This window comes from Corylus avellana, chromosome ca10, assembly GCF_901000735.1.
Source record: "Corylus avellana chromosome ca10, CavTom2PMs-1.0".
In the NCBI taxonomy this organism is placed as follows: Eukaryota; Viridiplantae; Streptophyta; class Magnoliopsida; order Fagales; family Betulaceae; genus Corylus; species Corylus avellana.
Genome location: NC_081550.1, coordinates 9,288,468 through 9,306,144, shown reverse-complemented (window position 1 = coordinate 9,306,144; position 17,677 = coordinate 9,288,468). Strand labels below are relative to the sequence as shown.

Here is a 17,677-nt window from a genome sequence, read left to right as displayed (position 1 = left end):
TCTAAAAATTTATAAATTCACCATGGACAGGAAAATAATAACAAAAAAAAAAACTGGTCTGCACCTATAAACATGTAGGGTCAGTTCAATACATCTCTCGAGCATCATTTTGGAAATGTAAAGGTGTCTCCAGATTTCAGAAATATTTAGAACTCTTCGACCTGTATATATATAGTAAAGGCGTCTCAGTTCCATACATATATTCCCTTTAAATGCTGAAATCAAATTTGAAACCTTGTTGTAGTGGCATCATTAAGAACAAGTACAAAAAAATTGCATGTAACTTACTAAAGCCATCTCTTTTGTGGAGGGGTTGCATCCTTGGATCCAATTAGATGTCGCCTTCTACTCTTTCTTGATGAATCTCCAACAACTGCCTGTTTTTGCCTTGAAGATGAAATTGAATCGGATTTCCAATTTGTAGATATTTCCTTAAGTGGACTTATTGATCGAGATTTTAAGCTCCAATATGTTGGTCTCACAAAAGAACCCGGCGGTTTTGCTGGCGTTGACATCTTGTTTCATGGAGACGAAGAGTAGCTATTCTTAACAGAAATTTCCTCAACTTTAGCAACAGGAGCATGTGGTTGATTCGAAGGGGAAGAGTTTGAATTAGAAGATGAAGGGCCAGTAGTACTATCCATATCATATAGGAGATTTTCTGCCATGTGTGGACGCTGCTCACTATTTGAGTTTGAGTCTGAAGAAGGAAACGAGGATCTCCGAAGTCTAGTGAAGTGAACCACCTGCTTTTAATTATACTATTAGTTACAAAGTTCAGAACATAACGACCAAAATTTTATTAGACACAATATTACTTACATGGAAATTCTTCAAGTAAACATAAGCAAATATTGTTGCACATTGCTCATTGCAGAGTTAGAGCACATGCCTCTTTTTTTCTAAAATGCAAAGCTTATGCACATTGAATTTTAGATGTGTAGAAGGAATTCAAACCCTTTACTAAGTCCATTAGAATTGATAGACCTTTTTACATTATAAGCAGTCATTCCATCATTTCATGTGAAAGGGTACTGCATAATAGTACTAGATCATTATACACAACAAAAACCTAGAAAGGGAACAGGTAAAAAGGGAATGGAAGGAGATTGCAAATATTGCTTTTACTTTCTTCAATGAACTCCCCAAACTCTACAACCACTAGATTCATGCCACTTGCTTCTTACCGTTTGTTCTAGGACAACCATGTCCTTCTTTAGTCTTGTAATAATCGTGTTAATGTCTTCCAACTCTGCAATCCTCTGTTATAAGGGATATGGATTAAGCAAAGAAAAATTTTCGGTAAGGACGAAATTCAAAGGGACTATAACTAAAACATTACCTTCGAACCAGCAACATCAGATGAGTGGAGTAGAGTGGTTAGCTCCTTTATTGTGGCATCTTTCTCCTCACAGTCCCGCTTGGGGTTGTAACTGTCTTGTTCAATTACTGAGGTGTTCATCTGAGAAAAATGCACCATAACATTCTAATTTACAATATGTATATAGTTACACCAATTATCTTTTAACCAGCCTTTGTTTGATCACCACCACCACCACAATGACTCAATGAGGTTTGATAAATGAGGTATACTGATAGAACCAATAGGAGTAAATGAAATGCATCAACAAGAAAAATAATGCACATTTGCCACCCAAAGTAACGAACCTAGTCTATTATGCTTAAGAACTTTGACTTATGAAACGCAAGTATGTATGCAATTACTACCATTTACAAACCCGATCGATATCTAATCTTAACTATGAGATTATATTGTAATAGGGAAATTCAGAATTAGTGTAATGCTGTTGAACCTCCCATTACCTGGATGTCAACAGAAGATGTGACACTTGAGCCCAATCTGACAAATCAGACATGCAGCGCTCCTCTGGTTCTACTTTGTTTGAGAAACCCAGTTTATATTGGAGCATCTCCTCCCCAATGGAGGCTTTCCTAATAGAGCTACCCTGAAACCAAACTTAAGATTCAATAAGGAAAATTCAAGCTATTTAGCAAGGACATTCACTAGCTGCAATTTAATAGTACATTTACAAATTCATAGAAATGAATTATTACCGCCAACCCATTATACAGTACACGATGTTGATCACAAAACCAACAACCACAATCAACGAATGTGATCTGATCAGAACCAAAAGCGTCATTACGTGATGACTCCACATTCTTGGAGAATGCCATCTCGCCCCTACCACCCGAGTGATCCCTAGCATTATTCACCTACTCTCACAGACTGTCAAGCTTCTGTTGCATGCTTGGCAACACCTGATCCTAAAGCAAAATTCGCACACCAGAGCTTAAGGGAGCGTTTGGAAGTGCATTTTTAAAAAAATAATCTGCGATTTTAAACCAAATCGCAATTTTAGGGTGTTTGGGATTGCGATTTTAAAAACGAAAATTTTAAAATCGCAAAAAGATTTGTGATTTCCATAAGCTGATTAGAGGGTGCTTATTTGAAAAAGTATGAATTTAAAACAAAATCACGATTTCTATTAGAAAGATATTTGGTGCAATAGTTACCTTTTTTTGAGCGGGAATGAAAAAAATACCAAGAATACCCACCTAAAATATATTAAAACCCTTCTTTTCTCTTTTTTTTTTTTTTTTCTTCATCCTCTCTGTCTCGTTCATCCTTTCTCCGCCCTGTAGCAGTGTGTGTTGCTGTTGTCATTCTCTCCACCCCTCTACCAGGTAATAATCTCACCTTAATATTTTCTTTCTCTCCATATAATTCATTTGCTTTTGTAAAACTTTCCACTATTTGGTGTTCAGTGTTATTTTATGTGGTTTGTATGATTACTGTGCCTTTTTATATATGCGTTTATGTTCTTCGGCCATTTCTAAAGAGTAAAGTTGTGATTTTTTTTTTTCAAAATTTTATTTAGATTGCCATTTATGCTTAGTGATCTGTAATCCATCATAGTATGCAGTGATAGATCACTGTACACACACAGTAATATGATAGTACGTGTATAGTAACCGTGTGAGGCTTTTTCTTTAAAAAAAAAAAATACTGTACAGTGACCAAGATGATGATTTTTCTCAAGTCACTGTGCACTGCATAGTGATGTGCACAGTGACGATTTTTTATGGCTTCTTTTTTCTTTTTTTTAAAGGTACTGTACAGTAACAATTTGTGATGAATTTTTATTTTTATTTTTTAATGAGTATTGCAGCGCAACAGTTGGTGATATTTTTTTATATATTTTTTTTAATGGGTAATAAACAATGATAATTTTTTATATATTTTTTTTTAATGGGTAATAAACAGTTATCAAGTACTAATTTAAATTATTGGTGAATTATGTAACAGTTAAATTTGATAAACATTATTAGTTTAATTTGATGGATTGTTCTTGTACTTATCTCCCTAATGAATTAAGAGTGCTTGATTGGACTAAATGTCCATTACAATCTCTGCCATCCAATTTTCGTGGAAATAAACTCACTACTCTAAGAATGCGTAACGGCCTCTTTAAAGGATTTCTGGTATGATTGTTATTTTTACTGTTTTTTCTTTAGAATTTTGTTGTAAACTTCTTTGAAGCTCATTTCATTCTTTTTTTTTTTTTTTTTTTGTTTACTTTGCAGAATTTTCCAAACCTGAGTATTATGGAACTCATTGGACTTGAAAGCCTAACTGAAATTCCTGATATTTCAGGAATCCCAAATTTACAAAAATTACGTGTTGATGAGTGCAAAAGCTTAGTTAAGGTTCATGACTCTATTGGATTACTTAAGAAGCTTACCGATCTGCATTTTCTTGAATGCTCTAACCTTATAACATTGCCAAGAAGCCTCAAGTTAAGATCTCTTGAAACTCTTTGGTTTCATTATTGTGCAAGGATTGAAAACTTTCCTAAAATTGACCGTAAAATGGAACGCTTGGAACAACTTGTATTAAGGGGCATTGCTATAAAAGAACTACCTTCATCCATTGTACATTTAACTGGGCTTTTCGATTTACATATCGAAGATTGCAAAAATCTTGTGCATCTTCCAAGTAGTCTTCAGTTGCAACCTCTAAATAATCTTCGTCATGAAAGGTGTTCAAAAGTTGATAAGCTTCCAACAAAGGTGAGGGATGAAAGAGAATCCATGCTGTCAGATCCGTCCATAGAGGAATCTGAAATTTCATCAAGTACAAAATTATTTCCGTCATTGAAACTGTTGGTTCTTGACATAAGTACGCGCCTAATAAAACCAGAATTCTTTATGACACTTGATTGTTTTTCCGGTTTAGATCGCTTGTCACTATCAGAGAGTGATATTGTTAGACTGCCTACATGCATCAAAAGATTTGTTAGATTAAGACATCTTTTCATAATGAATTGCAAGCGACTTGAAGAAATTCCAGAACTTCCACCAAGTATAGAAGATATAGTGGCTGATGGATGTGTTTCGTTGGAAAGTTTTCCAGATTTATCAAAAACACTTCAATTCAACACAAGCGGATTGCGAGCGCGCGTGGTAAAATGGCTTGGCTTGTTTGAATGCGATAAATTGGCTGTGAATATAGGGAATCACGTGGAAAATACTTTATGGGATAAGGTATCTCTCTAGCTCTCTCTCTTTTGTACGTATTTTAACGTGCCTTGGTTTATTGCTTCTACTTTTGATTGATGCTATTCGTTTAATAGGGACGACCTTTTATGGACTATTCTGGTGGTGGAATTGCATTTCTAGGAAATAGGATACCAGCTTGGTTCAGCCATCGTAAGGAGAGTTCATATGACAGTAACTCGTGCAATGGATATTAATGGGCTCCCAGATTTGGATGAGATCAAAGGAATTGCTTTTTGTGCTGTTTTTGGACCCACTCTCGGGTTCGACCTAGACGAAAACACTTATAAGTTTAGTTTAGCGATCAGCAGTAAAGGTGTAGAAATTGAGACTAGAGAAAGATATATAGCAGTAGCAAGCTCAGATCGTGTATGGAAAGTATCACGCTCAAATCATGTATGGCTGGAGTACTTGGTTTTAGAACCTGTAGTGTTAGAGGAGGACAATCTGCAAGTAAGGTTTTCAATTAGTTCAGGATTGTCCATTATAAGCTGTGGAGTTCATTTGATACACAAGCATGAAGAGAATGCGAAAGATCATCCAAGTTTGACCCATGTAGATTTTAATTTTTGTTTACAATCTTTCGGTGACGAAAGTGATGAATGTGATGAAGAAAGTGACAATCCAGAATGTTCGGCCGAAGAAGATGATTGTGATGATGAGGATGAGGATGATTGCAACTTGGAATCCAGTTATTAGCCACAACAAAAGAAGTGTTCATTGACCATGGGCGAATCACAATTAAACCAATCAGATCACTCCCAATGTTAAAACCTACCAACATTTATCAGTAAGTACCCTTAATGCCTCTTAGTTTTGTTATGGGTTAACTGCAAGCATTTCATAGTGATAAACTCCAAAGCACCCAAATGGATAGATAATTTTTTTTCTTGTTTATAGTCCATTTCATTTTTGTTGTTTTGTTTTCAAATTTTGATGTATATTGAATATTGATTCCAATTTATGTCTTGAAATGTGGTGTTTTGAAATTCGAACAATTGATGCTCATGGGAAACTAGTTAGGCCTTCGTTTGGTGTGGAAAAGTATTCCTAGAGCTCATATTTCAAACTTGATTAAGAAAAATAGGCCCCTTTCTAGCAGACTGAAATTCAAAATGCTCCCAAGATTGAGTATGGCTTAAGTAGGTCAGTTGACTTCATGATACTAGCCGCCCTGAGAATGAAATAAGATCCTCTCGATTTTAAATTAAATGGATAGTATTCAATTAGTGTATTTTAGAAGTTTGAAATTGTCCAAAAAATTAAAATGACAATTTTACCCATCTAAAATACACTAACGGGAAATTATCAATTTCAAATGAAATGGAGAGGATCATTTCCCCTGAGAATGAAGTTGTCCCGAAATAATCAATAGTGAATATATAAGACCAAGTTGTGTGTGTGTGTGTGTGTGTGTGTTTTAATTGATTGAGGAAAAGAGTTACAAAAAATGATCTTTGTCATTCTTAATCCGAAAAGAAGAGAGAATATGGGATCCTACGAAAAAACAAACATAAACCGAAAAAGGGTGACCATAGTAGATCCAAAACGAACAATACAATGCGAAAATAAGAACAAACGCTAAGAAATTGGGCAAACAAGTGTCCCTGTAGGAAATGGACCAACTTGTGTATTTACTTAAATTAATGTACTGTAATTTCTAAAAATTTATAAATTCATCATGGACAGGAAAATAATAACAAAAAAAAAAAAAAAAAAACTGGTCTGCACCTATAAATATGTAGGGCCAGTTCAATACATCTCCCAAGCATCATTTTGGAAATGTAAAGGCGTCTCCAGATTTCATAAATATTTAGAACTCTTCGACCTATATATATATATATAGTAAAGGCATCTTAGTTCCATACATATATTCCCTTTAAATGCTGAAATCAAATTTGAAAGTTTGTTGTAGTGGCATCATTAAGAACAAGTACAAAAAAATTGCATGTAACTTACTAAAGCCATCTCTTTTGAGGAGGGGTTGCATCCTTGGATCCAGTTAGATGTCGCCTTCTACTCTTTCTTGATGAATCTCCAACAACTGCCTGTTTTTGCCTTGAAGATGAAATTGAATCGGATTTCCAATTTGTAGATATTTCCTTAAGTGGACTTATTGATCGAGATTTTGAGCTCCAATATGTTGGTCTCACAAAAGAACCCGGCGGTTTTGCTGGCGTTGACATCTAGTTTCTTGTAGACGAAGAGTAGCTATTCTTAACAGAAATTTCCTCAACTTTAGCAACAAGAGCATGTGGTTGATTCGAAGGGGAAGAGTCCGAATCAGAAGATGAAGGGCTAGTCGTACTATCCATATCATATAGCAGATTTTCTGCCAAGTGTGGACGTTGCTCACTGTTTGAGTTTGAGTCTGAAGAAGGAAAGGAGGATCTCCAAAGTCTAGTGAAGTGCACCACCTGCTTTTAATTATACTATTAGTTACAAAATTCAGAACATGGCAACCAAATTCTTCAAGTAAACATAAGCAAATATTGTTGCGCATTGCTCATTGCAGACTTAGAGCGCATGCCTCTTTTTTTAAAAAATGCAAAGCTTATCCACATTGAAATTCAGATGTGTAGAAGGAATTCAATCCCTTTACTAAGTCCATTAGAATTGATGGACCTTTTCACATTATAAGCAATCATTCCATCATTTCATGTGAAAGGGTACTACATAATATGACTAGATCATTATACACAACAAAACCCTAGAAAGGGAACAATTAAAAAGGGAATGGAGGGAGATTGCAAATACTGCTTTTACTTTCTTCAATGAACTCCCCAAACTCTACAACCACTAGATTCATGCCACCTGCTTCTTACCTTTTGTTCTAGGACAACCATGTCCTTCTTTAGTCTTGTAATAATCATGTTAATGTCTTCCAAATCTGCAATCCTCTGTTATAAGGGATATGGATTAAGCAAAGAAAAACTTTCAATAAGGACGAAATTCAAAGGGATTATAACTAAAACATTACCTTCGAACCAATAACATCAGATGAGTGGAGTAGAGTGGTTAGCTCCTTTATGGTGGCATCTTTCTCCTTACAGTCCCGCTTGAGTTTGTAACTGTCTTGTTCAATTACTGAGGTGTTCATCTAAGAAAAATGCACCATGACATTCTAATTTATAATATGTATATAGTTGCACCAATTGTCTTTTTAACCAGCCTTTGTTTGATCAGCATCACCACAATAAGGTTTGATAAATGAGGTATACTGATAGAACCAATAGGAGTAAATGACATGCATGAACAAGAAAAATAATGCACATTTGCCACCCAAAGTAATGAACCTAGTCTATTAGGCTTAAGAAATTTTACTTATGAAACGCAAGTATGTATGCAATTACTATCATTTACAAACACGATCGATATCTAATCTTAACTAGGAGATAATATTGTAACAGAGAAATTCAGAGTTAGTGTAATGTTGTTGAACCTCCCATTACCTGGATGTCAGCAGCAGATGTGACACTTGAAGCCCAATCTGACAAATCAGACATGTGGCGCTCCTCTGGTTCCGCTTGGTTTGAGATAGCAAATTTATATTGGAGCATCTCGTCCCCACTAGCACTCAAGGCTTTCCTAACAGAGCTACCCTGCAAACCAAACTTAAGATTCGATAAGGAAAATTCAAGCTATTTAGGAACGACATTCACTAGCTACGATTTAATAGTACATTTAAAAATTGTTAGAAATAAATTATTGCCGCCAACCCATTATACAGTACACGATGTTAACCAGCAACCACAATAAACGAATGTGATCTGATCAGAACCAAAAGCGTCATTACACGATGACTGCACATTCATGGTGAATGCCATCTCGCCCCTACCACCCGAGTGATCCCAAGCATTATTCACCTGCTCCCACAGACTGTCAAGCTTCTGTTGCATGCTTGATAGCACCTGATCCTAAAGCAAAATTCGCACACCAGAGCTCAAACGACATAGGTCATTGCAACTTTCTTCACACACTGACAGATGAAAAGAATTAATAACCTTGATCTAGCTCAAAAAGATGTTATTGCTTTCTTGGTAGGGCTGACAACTTGCTTAAGGAGAGTGAGTGTCTTCATGCTTATGTGTCTTTAACTAAGGCTGAGGAATCTTTCCTGAAGCAGAAGGCTAGGAATCAATGGCTGCATTTGGGTGATCAGAATAACAGTTTCTTCCATCGCTCTCTTAAGGTCCAGAATGCTAAGAATACTATCACTCATTTGTGGGATGAGCATGGCAATAGAATGGATGATGTTGAATAGATCAAGCTGGTGGCTGAGAATTTTTACAAGAAGCTGTTAGGGACTAATCAGATGCAGTTCAATGAAGCAAAAGCTGCTTGAATTAGGCATCTTATTCCTGTTGCTATTTCTGCTGATAAGGCAACTATGTTGGAGAAGGAGGTTGTTGCAGAAGAAATAAGGGATACTTTGTTTCACATGAAAGCCAATAAGGCCCTTGACCCTAATGAATTTTCTGCTGACTTTGTCAAGTATGCTTGGTGTTCAAGGTACAATTATTATTTTTGGAAATGAATTCAAGGTACAATTATTATTTTATATATTTATTTCTTTTAAATTATCCTGAAAACTTTTTTGAAGCTAATTTATGCCCATTCCTTTCCTTTTTTTTTTCTTTTTACAGAATTTCCAAAATATGAGCATTCTGGCATTTTCTAGCTGTAAATTCCTAACAGCAATCCCTGATATTTCAAGGATAACAATTTTAGAATAATTACATGTTTATGGATGCAAAAGTTTAGTTAAGGTCCATGACTCTGTTCGATTCCTTGATAAACTTATCATTCTATCATTTTCCAAATGCACCTTATTAGTTTGCCAAGAAGCCTCAAGTTGAGATCTCTAAAAATGATTTACCTTGATGGTTGCTTAAGCCTTCAAAACATTCCTGACATTAAATGTAAACCACTGTGAAAACCTTATGCATCTCCCAAGTAGCATTCTTCAGTTGCAGCATCTAAAGTTTCTCTCTCCCAGAAATTGTTCAAAACTTGTTAAGTTTCCAACAAAGGAATCTGAAATTCCTTCAAGAAGAGAATTATTCTTATCAACACCTCCAGCGAATTCATGCATTTCCAATGAAGGTTGTTCCTCAATTGGGCTTTCGGCATTGGAAAGTTTGGATCTGTGTAATTGTACGTGCCTATCAAAATTAGATTTCCTTGGGACACTAAATTGCTTTTCCACTTTAGTTCGGTTAGATCTATCAAGAAGTGATATTATCAATCTGCATGCATGCATCAAAAGATGTGTTCGATTGAGGTCGCTTGAATTGGTGGATTGTAAGCAACTTCAAGAAATTCTAGAACTTCCTCCAAATATAGAATATGTATATGCTAAAGGATGTGTTTCATTGGAAAGATTTCCAGAAATATCAAAAGAAAATTAACTCAATACATGCGTGTTACGAGAGTTGTATTGGGTTGAAATGTCCAAATGCTATAACATGTGTGTCAATATACCTAATCTTGTGGCAAATTCTTTTTTGAATAAGGTATGGCTCTCTCTCTTTTTTGTATATATGTCTGTATGTGCCTTGGTTTAATTATGGGTTATAGTATTGAGAATTCATGATATTTGTTTAATAGGTACATTTTAGGGACTTTGGTGGTGGAATTATATTTTCGGGAAATACGATACCATATTGGTTCACCCATAGTAAGGAGCGTTCATTTGGTAACTCATGTGAAATACATATTATTGGACTCCAATAGTCACATAATTTCATTGGAATTGCATTGTGTGCTGTTATTGGACCCATTCTTGGGGTCCCCTCAAACGGAGACTTTGCGCTTGCTGATTTTACGATGAGCAATAGATATAAAGAAATTGAGAGAAAGAGAAACTTTCATTTACTGGACTCGGCTCATGTATGGCTGGAGTACTTGATTCTGGATTCTTTTATGCTAGATGACAATATGCAATTTAGGTTTTTAGTGAGTTCAATGTTCAATAAAAGTTGGGGAGTTCAACTGATCTGCAATCATGGAGGGCATGCATATCTATTTAATGTATCAGATGAAGAAATTGAAAATTCAAAATGTTCAACCATGATGAAGAGGCGTCGTGGTGATGATGGTGATGGTGATGGTGACGGTGATGATGATTGCAACTTGGAATTAAGTTGTTACCCACTACATATTGTAAAAAACATAATATTGTTTTTTTAAAGCATGTTGAAGGCTTCAAGAAAGCATGTTGGGGCCTTGATACTATAAACAAATAATAATAGTTTTCTTAAAGCATGTTGAGGGCCTCGTGGCTGTTGTGCAGATGAATATTCTCAATGCTGTGAAGGTGTTTATGTGGCGAGCGTGCCACAATGCTCTAGCAACGAAATCAAATTTGCATCATCCGAAGATTACAGAGGATCCTTTATGTCCTGTTTGTGGTATTGAGGTAGAAACGACGTGGCATTTATAATGGAGCTGTCGAGCAGCAAAGGACATATGGAGTAGGTGCAATAGAAAAATTTAGAAAAGTAGTGTCAATCAGGAGGAATTTATGCTCATATGGGAGGAGCTTCTTCAACGCCTAAACATAGAGGACATGGAATTAATGGCGGTGGTTGCACGACAAATATGGGTTTGTCGAAAAGCCTTTGTACATGGGAACAAGATAAACTCGTCTATCAATGTGGTAGGGAGTGCTGTGGAGTCTTTGGAGGCTTATCAAGAAGCAAATCCTCGAAAGAATGAAGTAGCCAAAAGGAGAAATTCACAAGATCTCCGTTGGAAGGCCCTGAAAAATGACTTTGTTAAAGTTAATTGGGATGCCGCAGTAGACTTGAATAGAAATAAGATGGGGGTCGGGGTGATCAGAAGAGATGGAATGGGAGAGGTTCTGGTGACTTTGTCATCGCCAAGAGTTTACATTATTGAGCCAGATATAGCGAAGGCAATTGCGGCTTTGAGGGCTGCCCATTTTTGTCGTGAGCTAGGTTTCTAAAGGGTGGTTATGGAAGGCGATGCTCTCCAAGTGGTGTAGGCTCTCAAGAATGATGGGAGGAGTTGGAGTCGGTATGATCATCTTATTGAGGAAGCTCGTAGGGTCTTAAATGGTCTTCAAAGTTGGGAAATCAATCATGTTAGACTACATCTTAATGAAGCAGCACATCGCCTTGTGAAAGAAGCGTTTTCCCTTACCGTGGAACAAGGTTCTATTGAGAAAATCCCACATTGTATTTCGGATATTGTCTCGATAAAGCGTTGTGCTTAATTTTGTTTTGCTATTTATAAAAGTCGCTCTATTCTACTAATAAAAAAATCCATCTCAGGTGTTTGAGAAACTGTATATGTTAACATATAGTCCTATAGATTTAATAATTATTTTCAAAAATAGAAAATGAATCCACATAAGTGAAAGTATAAATTCAATAATTATTTTCATAAATGGAAATGGAAAATGAATTCACATAAATAAAAGTGTAGGTCCTACAAATTATTTAATAATCATCTTAAAAAATAAAAACTGAAAAATAGCTTCTTATTCCCAACGCGTGCGCTATCTACAGTGCAATGGGCCATGCTTTATTTCATTTCCCACTCCCTTTCTACGATCTAGAGGGATTTTCTTTTTAAAAAATCCTAATCAATTGCAAAAAGGCAGAGAGATCTTGGAAGGATCACATTTAATATTTATCCTAATTAATTTTCTATTTCAAATAGAGAAAGTTACCGTGTGGAAGTTGCAAAAAACTTTCTTCTTTCTTTGACCAACGGGTATGATTTTTCTCATCTTTCAAGATTGTTTATTAATTATAAGGAAGCTACTAAGAATTTTCTTCCTTCTTTGAAGAGCCATTTAGCGAGGTATAAAAAGAAGGAGAGAGAAAGAGACAAGAGAAGAAAAGGAAAAGAAGAAAGTGGATGTGCTTATAGGTTGGGTATTTTATTACACAAATATTACCCCACTTTCACATATTATAAACTATTAAAATTTGGTCTGAGGGTTTGTTAGGTAAATCCTCTCTCTGCCAACAACACTCACAGCCTCTCTTCCTTCTCCATATATTTCTGTTCAAAAATTAGCTTTATTGTTGCTTGTAATACATATTATAATGTTTTTCATGAAATTGAAACCAAAAGACAAGGTATGAATAATGCTAATTCATATCAATAATACAAACACAAAATCATACAACACCACACTATAATTTTCAATTAGTCCATTAAAATTATTATATGTGCTAAATTCAAAAACAAAAGTAAAATCCACAACTTTTTGTCTTCACAAAAGGAAAAAAGAATTCAGTCAACATCTTCTCATATTAATAATGTAATTTCATTCCACTCAAACGCTAAGGACATGTGGATTAATACTTAGATCAAAATAATAATAGGTCAGTTAAAATAATAAGGTGGGTTAGTACTTAGTAGCCTTAATTAAATTTTGTGAGTTAAGTGTAATTGTGTTTGTGGATTTTGTTCATAAACGAATAAGTAAGATTGTTAGATAATGTTTTAATAAAGAAAAATGTTAGATTTACAAATAAATTTTATAAATTTTTTTTTTACAATATGATTGAAAATTAGATAAATTCAACTTTTGAGAAACCCAATCATTTTTTACAACATTATTTTTCTTTAATAAATCTATCATTTTTCTTTAATAAATTAGCAAAGTTATGGTGGCCGGTCAGCTTTGTGGAAATATTATATCAGAAACAACAAAAGTCAATAATAACTCTGTGGTAGGTGAATTAGTGTGATTATGTTAACTGCAGTGAATAAATAAGTTGTTTTATAGATTAAGTTAAGAAAGAGTGAGAGAAGTGTGTGCGAGGGAAAGTTGAGGGAAAAAGAAAAGAAAAGAAAACACAAAAGAAAATAAGAGAGTGGATAGTGGGAGACAAAGAAATAAATAAACTAATATAAAACAAAGGGAGCGGTGGGGAAGGAGAAAATAAGAAAAGAGAAAGAGGAAGTGGCGGAGAAGGTGGGAGCAAGAAGAAAAATGAGAAAAAGAAAAGAAAAAGAAATGAAGGAGATGGGGTGGGTGAGGTTGTCGGAAGAGGCAAAAAAAAAAGAAAAAAAAAAAGAAAAAAAGAAAGTGAGAAATTTTGAAATCTGTGCGTCTAACTCATTTCATAAAATCGGTTTTATAAGAGAGGGTTACTCATTCTTTATAAACATAATCAAGATCTTGTTCACAGACAATATAAAATTATTTAACACTCATGAACCTGCTGCAGCGTGAATCAAGGCACTTAATTATATTACTCAAGAATATTATAAAATTTTAGATTAAGCTTCCACAGTAGAGGCTCTAGTAGTTTCTAGGTCACTAATAAGCTTTACATGAGTTTAAAAAATCCCACCGTCAATCAATCATCCTAGCATCATTTCCACAAAACGGGCACAATATAACATTTAAAAAAAAAAAAAAAAAAATCCCATTAGATTTAAATACAAGAAAAAGTTTCAAATTTTTTCAAAAAGTCGCATGGCCACCCTCCCATTTTTTTTTTTTAAATAAAAAAAATTTGTAGCTTCTTTAATTTTTTTTTTTTTTTTTTTTTTTAAAAAAATCATCAAACTGCTTTTTTATTTTTAATTTTTAATTTTCTAAAGCAAAAAGAGATCATTGTAGCACTAATTCGCTAGAAATCTATGTTGTTTATTATACAAATACTACCCCACTTTCACATATTATAATGGTGATGTTGATTTTTGGGTTCGTAAGAATGTTTTAAATGTTGATCTTTTTGGAAAATTGTGATTAACATTAACAAGAGACCCAATTGCTTTACCAAACAACCCCAAAAAGAGTCACTACTTAAATAATAATCAGGCTTTCATACGCCAAGATCGAGCTTCTTCCATGGCCTTTCAAGCATCCTCTTCTTCTTTCGGCCGTCGATGGCCTTACAATGTATTCTTGAGCTTTAGAAGTGAAGATACCCACCTCAGTTTTACTGCTTGTCTATACAAAGCTCTATGTGAAAATGGAATCTATATGTATGACAAACTTAGAGAAGAAGGGGAAATTTCACCAGAAATTCTCAAAGCCATTAAAGATTCAAGGACTTCAACAGTTGTACTCTCTAAAAACTATGCATCATCTACATGGTGCTTGAGTGAGCTGATCGAGATCCTCCGGTGTAGGGAATCAAACCAACAAATTGTTTTACTAGTGTTTTATAAAGTAAATCCATCCTACGTACGACATCAAAATAAGAATTTTGCAGAAGCATCGGCTCAACACCTAGACAGCTTCATGGAGGAAACTGTGCAGAGCTGGAAGGCAGCCCTGAATAAAGTGGCCAATTTGTCCGGGTGGCATTTAGAGAAAGGGTATTTTCGACCACGCAAGCTCCTTTATTCTAGACCTCTAATTTTCATTCATGATATATATATATATGTTTTGTTCTTATTTAGTTTGTCTCATTAATTTGGGCAACTATATAAATTCAGTCAATTAAAAACACTATTTTAATGTAAGAATATTTTAAGATGCGTCCTTAAAAAAGTGAAAAAGATAAAGAATAGGACGGCTCTCTGGTGTCCTGCACCATCCTTATACAACATAAGGTCATTTTATATAATCTGATATAATTTACTTCACAATATAAGATTTCAATACCAATGTTAATGGTAGTGTTTACATGCATCTAGTATTTAACTTTTAGTGTTTGCTTTATTCTAAAGTTTAGTGGGAATATTAGAGATTATTCAATGTTTGCACGATGAAAAAAAATGCAATTTACTAAGAGATTAAACATTTGAGAACTATATAATCCGATCTGATGAAAAAGAATTTGAAGAATACAATTACATTTCAGAGTATGTAATTAAGGGAGGAATTGGGGTCAATCCAAGGAGGATTGAGGTATTGCGAAGGAAGGATTATTTCCTATCTTGTCTCCTATCATTATCACTTGTTGCAAGAGAAGAAAAAAAATTGTCAGTAGATCATGTTCCTATGTTTTTTCATGTGGAAGGTGTAACTCATTTAATTTTTTTTTTTTTTTTTTTAAACCTTTTGCAGTGGTAGGAATGAATTTAAATTCATCAACGAAATTGTTCAAGTGGTTTCAAGAATAGTAAATCGCACATACCAAAGTGTTCCCAAATATCTGGTTGGAATAGAGTCTCACATACAAGATATCAATGGGCTTTTACATATTGGGATGAGTGACATACGCGTAATAGGAATCTTCGGAGCTGGTGGAATTGGTAAGACAACTATTGCCAAGGCGATTTATAACTCGTTTGCTTACCAGTTTAAAGATAGTTGTTTTCTTGCAAATGTTAGAGAAACTTCAATGAAAGAGTGCGGTTTAGTCCAATTGCAAGAGACACTACTTTCTGAGATCCTAGGCAACTTAAGTTTGAAGGTTGGTAATGTTGATCGAGGAATCAACGTCATAAAGGAAAGGCTTTGTCGTAAAAATGTTCTTTTAGTCCTTGATGATGTGGATGAGTTGGTCCAATTGAAAGCATTATCTGGAGAACCCAATTGGTTTGGTTTAGGAAGTAGAATCATTATAACAACAAGAGATGAACACTTGCTAATTAAGCATAACGTTGATTTCACATACAAGATGAATGAAATGGATCACAATGAAGCTTTTCAGCTCTTTAGTATACATGCTTTCAAAAGTGACAAACCTCATGATTATTGTGTGGACCTTATAGAAGATGCACTACGTTATGTTGGGGGCCTCCCACTAGCTTTGACAGTGCTAGGTTCAAATCTATATGGTAAAGATATACACTATTGGAAAAGTGCATTGGAAAAGTACAAAAGAATTCCAGAGAAAAATATTCTAGAAAAACTTCAACTAAGTTATGATGGATTGGATGAAAGTGAGAAGAATATTTTCCTTGACATTGCATGCTTCTTCAAAGGGCAAAATGCAAAATATGTTACTAAGATACTAGATAGTTGTGGTTTCTTTCCAAATATTGGTATTATAGTACTTGTGGAGAAGTCTCTTATAACTATTGATGAGGATAAATTGGTCATGCATGACTTATTGCAAGATATGGGTAGAGAAATTGTTCGTCAAGAATTGCCCAAAGAACCAGGCAAACGCAGTAGATTGTGGTTTCATGAAGACGTTCATTATGTACTAGAAGAAAATATGGTAAGACTAACATCAAAAATTATTTTAATTTTATATTTGTAAAAATGGATGTGGAGAAATACACAGACATAACACACACACGATTGCATGAATACACACACAACACGCGCGCACACACACCATTTGTAAGTAGAATGCCGTTAATTAAGAACAGAAAATAAGTCATCCTTGGCAATTGCCTTTTACCCTATTTAAGAGATATACATTATTTTCATGAGCATCATGTCTTTTCTTCTGTAAAGAGATAAGAGTAATAGGTAAATATTAATTATTATTATTATTATTATTTGACATTTTGAGTATGGTCACTTAATTTGGGACATCCCAATATAAAAACAAGGAGAAAATACACTTTTGGCCCTTAAGCATCACCACATTTTCATGCTTGTCAAAAAAACAATTCAATTAGCGTCAAATGTTAAAATTGATAAAAAAAAAAATAAAAAAAAAAATAAAAAAGTGGTCAAGTGTCTCGTACGAGCATGACCATTTTTATGCCTTTCTTCCCGCAACAACCCCATTTTTTCTTTTGAAATACCATAGTTGCCCCCCTTATAATTATTAAAAAATAAAAACTAATTAAACATACATTTGGAAATACCTTCCCAGCCTTCTTTTTTTTTTTTTCTTTTTTTTTTTCCTTGTTTTTTTCCTCTTTTAGATTTTCATATTTTTTATTGATAATTTGGGTAGTTCAAGTAAAGAACCGGCACTTGCACAACATGCTTGAGATTTTTCATCCATTTAACACCATATGCTAACAAAAGGTGTAATAACGAATTGAAGTTGTAGTTTGAAGGAATCAAATATTATTTCTTAATATTTTGGATGTCTTAGTGTAAAAGAGATGTAGTTGAGGGTGATTAGGGGGTGGAATGGAACCTTGGGTTTTTTTTTTTAAAATTAATCTTTTTATTGCTTTTTGTTTTTTTTTTTTTTTTTTTTTTTTTTGAGTTAAGTTAAAAAGATTTGAATTGGGTTGA

At 34.4% G+C, this 17,677-nt stretch overlaps 3 protein-coding genes across 3 annotated transcripts in view; 2 read left to right on the top strand and 1 right to left on the bottom strand.

The window, feature by feature from the left end:
- The first annotated feature begins 3,625 nt into the window (after window positions 1–3,625).
- LOC132162885 (TMV resistance protein N-like) lies at window positions 3,626–5,280 on the top strand. The gene is made up of 2 exons (XM_059573104.1): window positions 3,626–4,569; window positions 4,705–5,280. The coding sequence occupies exons 1-2, from the start codon at window positions 3,631–3,633 to the stop codon at window positions 5,278–5,280; spliced, it is 1,515 nt and encodes a 504-aa protein (XP_059429087.1). The 5' UTR covers window positions 3,626–3,630.
- Window positions 5,281–6,767: 1,487 nt separating this feature from the next.
- LOC132162884 (uncharacterized) lies at window positions 6,768–8,480 on the bottom strand. Its single transcript, XM_059573103.1, has 5 exons — window positions 8,343–8,480; window positions 8,034–8,183; window positions 7,562–7,681; window positions 7,407–7,481; window positions 6,768–6,998 (listed from the first exon to the last, which is right to left on the bottom strand). Exons 1-5 carry the CDS (start codon window positions 8,478–8,480, stop codon window positions 6,768–6,770), a joined length of 714 nt encoding a protein of 237 aa, XP_059429086.1.
- A 5,945-nt stretch (window positions 8,481–14,425) lies between these two features.
- Window positions 14,426–17,677, top strand: part of LOC132162883 (disease resistance protein RUN1-like) — a 6,393-nt gene continuing 3,141 nt past the window's right edge. Inside the window, exons 1-2 of the mRNA XM_059573102.1 lie at window positions 14,426–14,898; window positions 15,593–16,654. Coding sequence (XP_059429085.1) covers window positions 14,426–14,898; window positions 15,593–16,654 — 1,535 coding nt within the window. The remainder of the gene's footprint in view (window positions 14,899–15,592; window positions 16,655–17,677) is intronic.

Coding starts and splice junctions, on each gene's coding strand:
- LOC132162884 (XM_059573103.1), bottom strand. CDS start 8,480: ATGCAACAGAAGCTTGACAGTCTGTGGGAGCAGGTGAATAATGCTTGG. Junction 8,184..8,342: donor GTTCTGATCAGATCACATTC/GTTTATTGTGGT, acceptor TTTGGTTTGCAG/GGTAGCTCTGTTAGGAAAGC. Junction 7,482..7,561: donor CTGATGTTATTGGTTCGAAG/GTAATGTTTTAG, acceptor CCCTTATAACAG/AGGATTGCAGATTTGGAAGA.
- LOC132162885 (XM_059573104.1), top strand. CDS start 3,631: ATGGAACTCATTGGACTTGAAAGCCTAACTGAAATTCCTGATATTTCA. Junction 4,570..4,704: donor AAAATACTTTATGGGATAAG/GTATCTCTCTAG, acceptor TTGCATTTCTAG/GAAATAGGATACCAGCTTGG.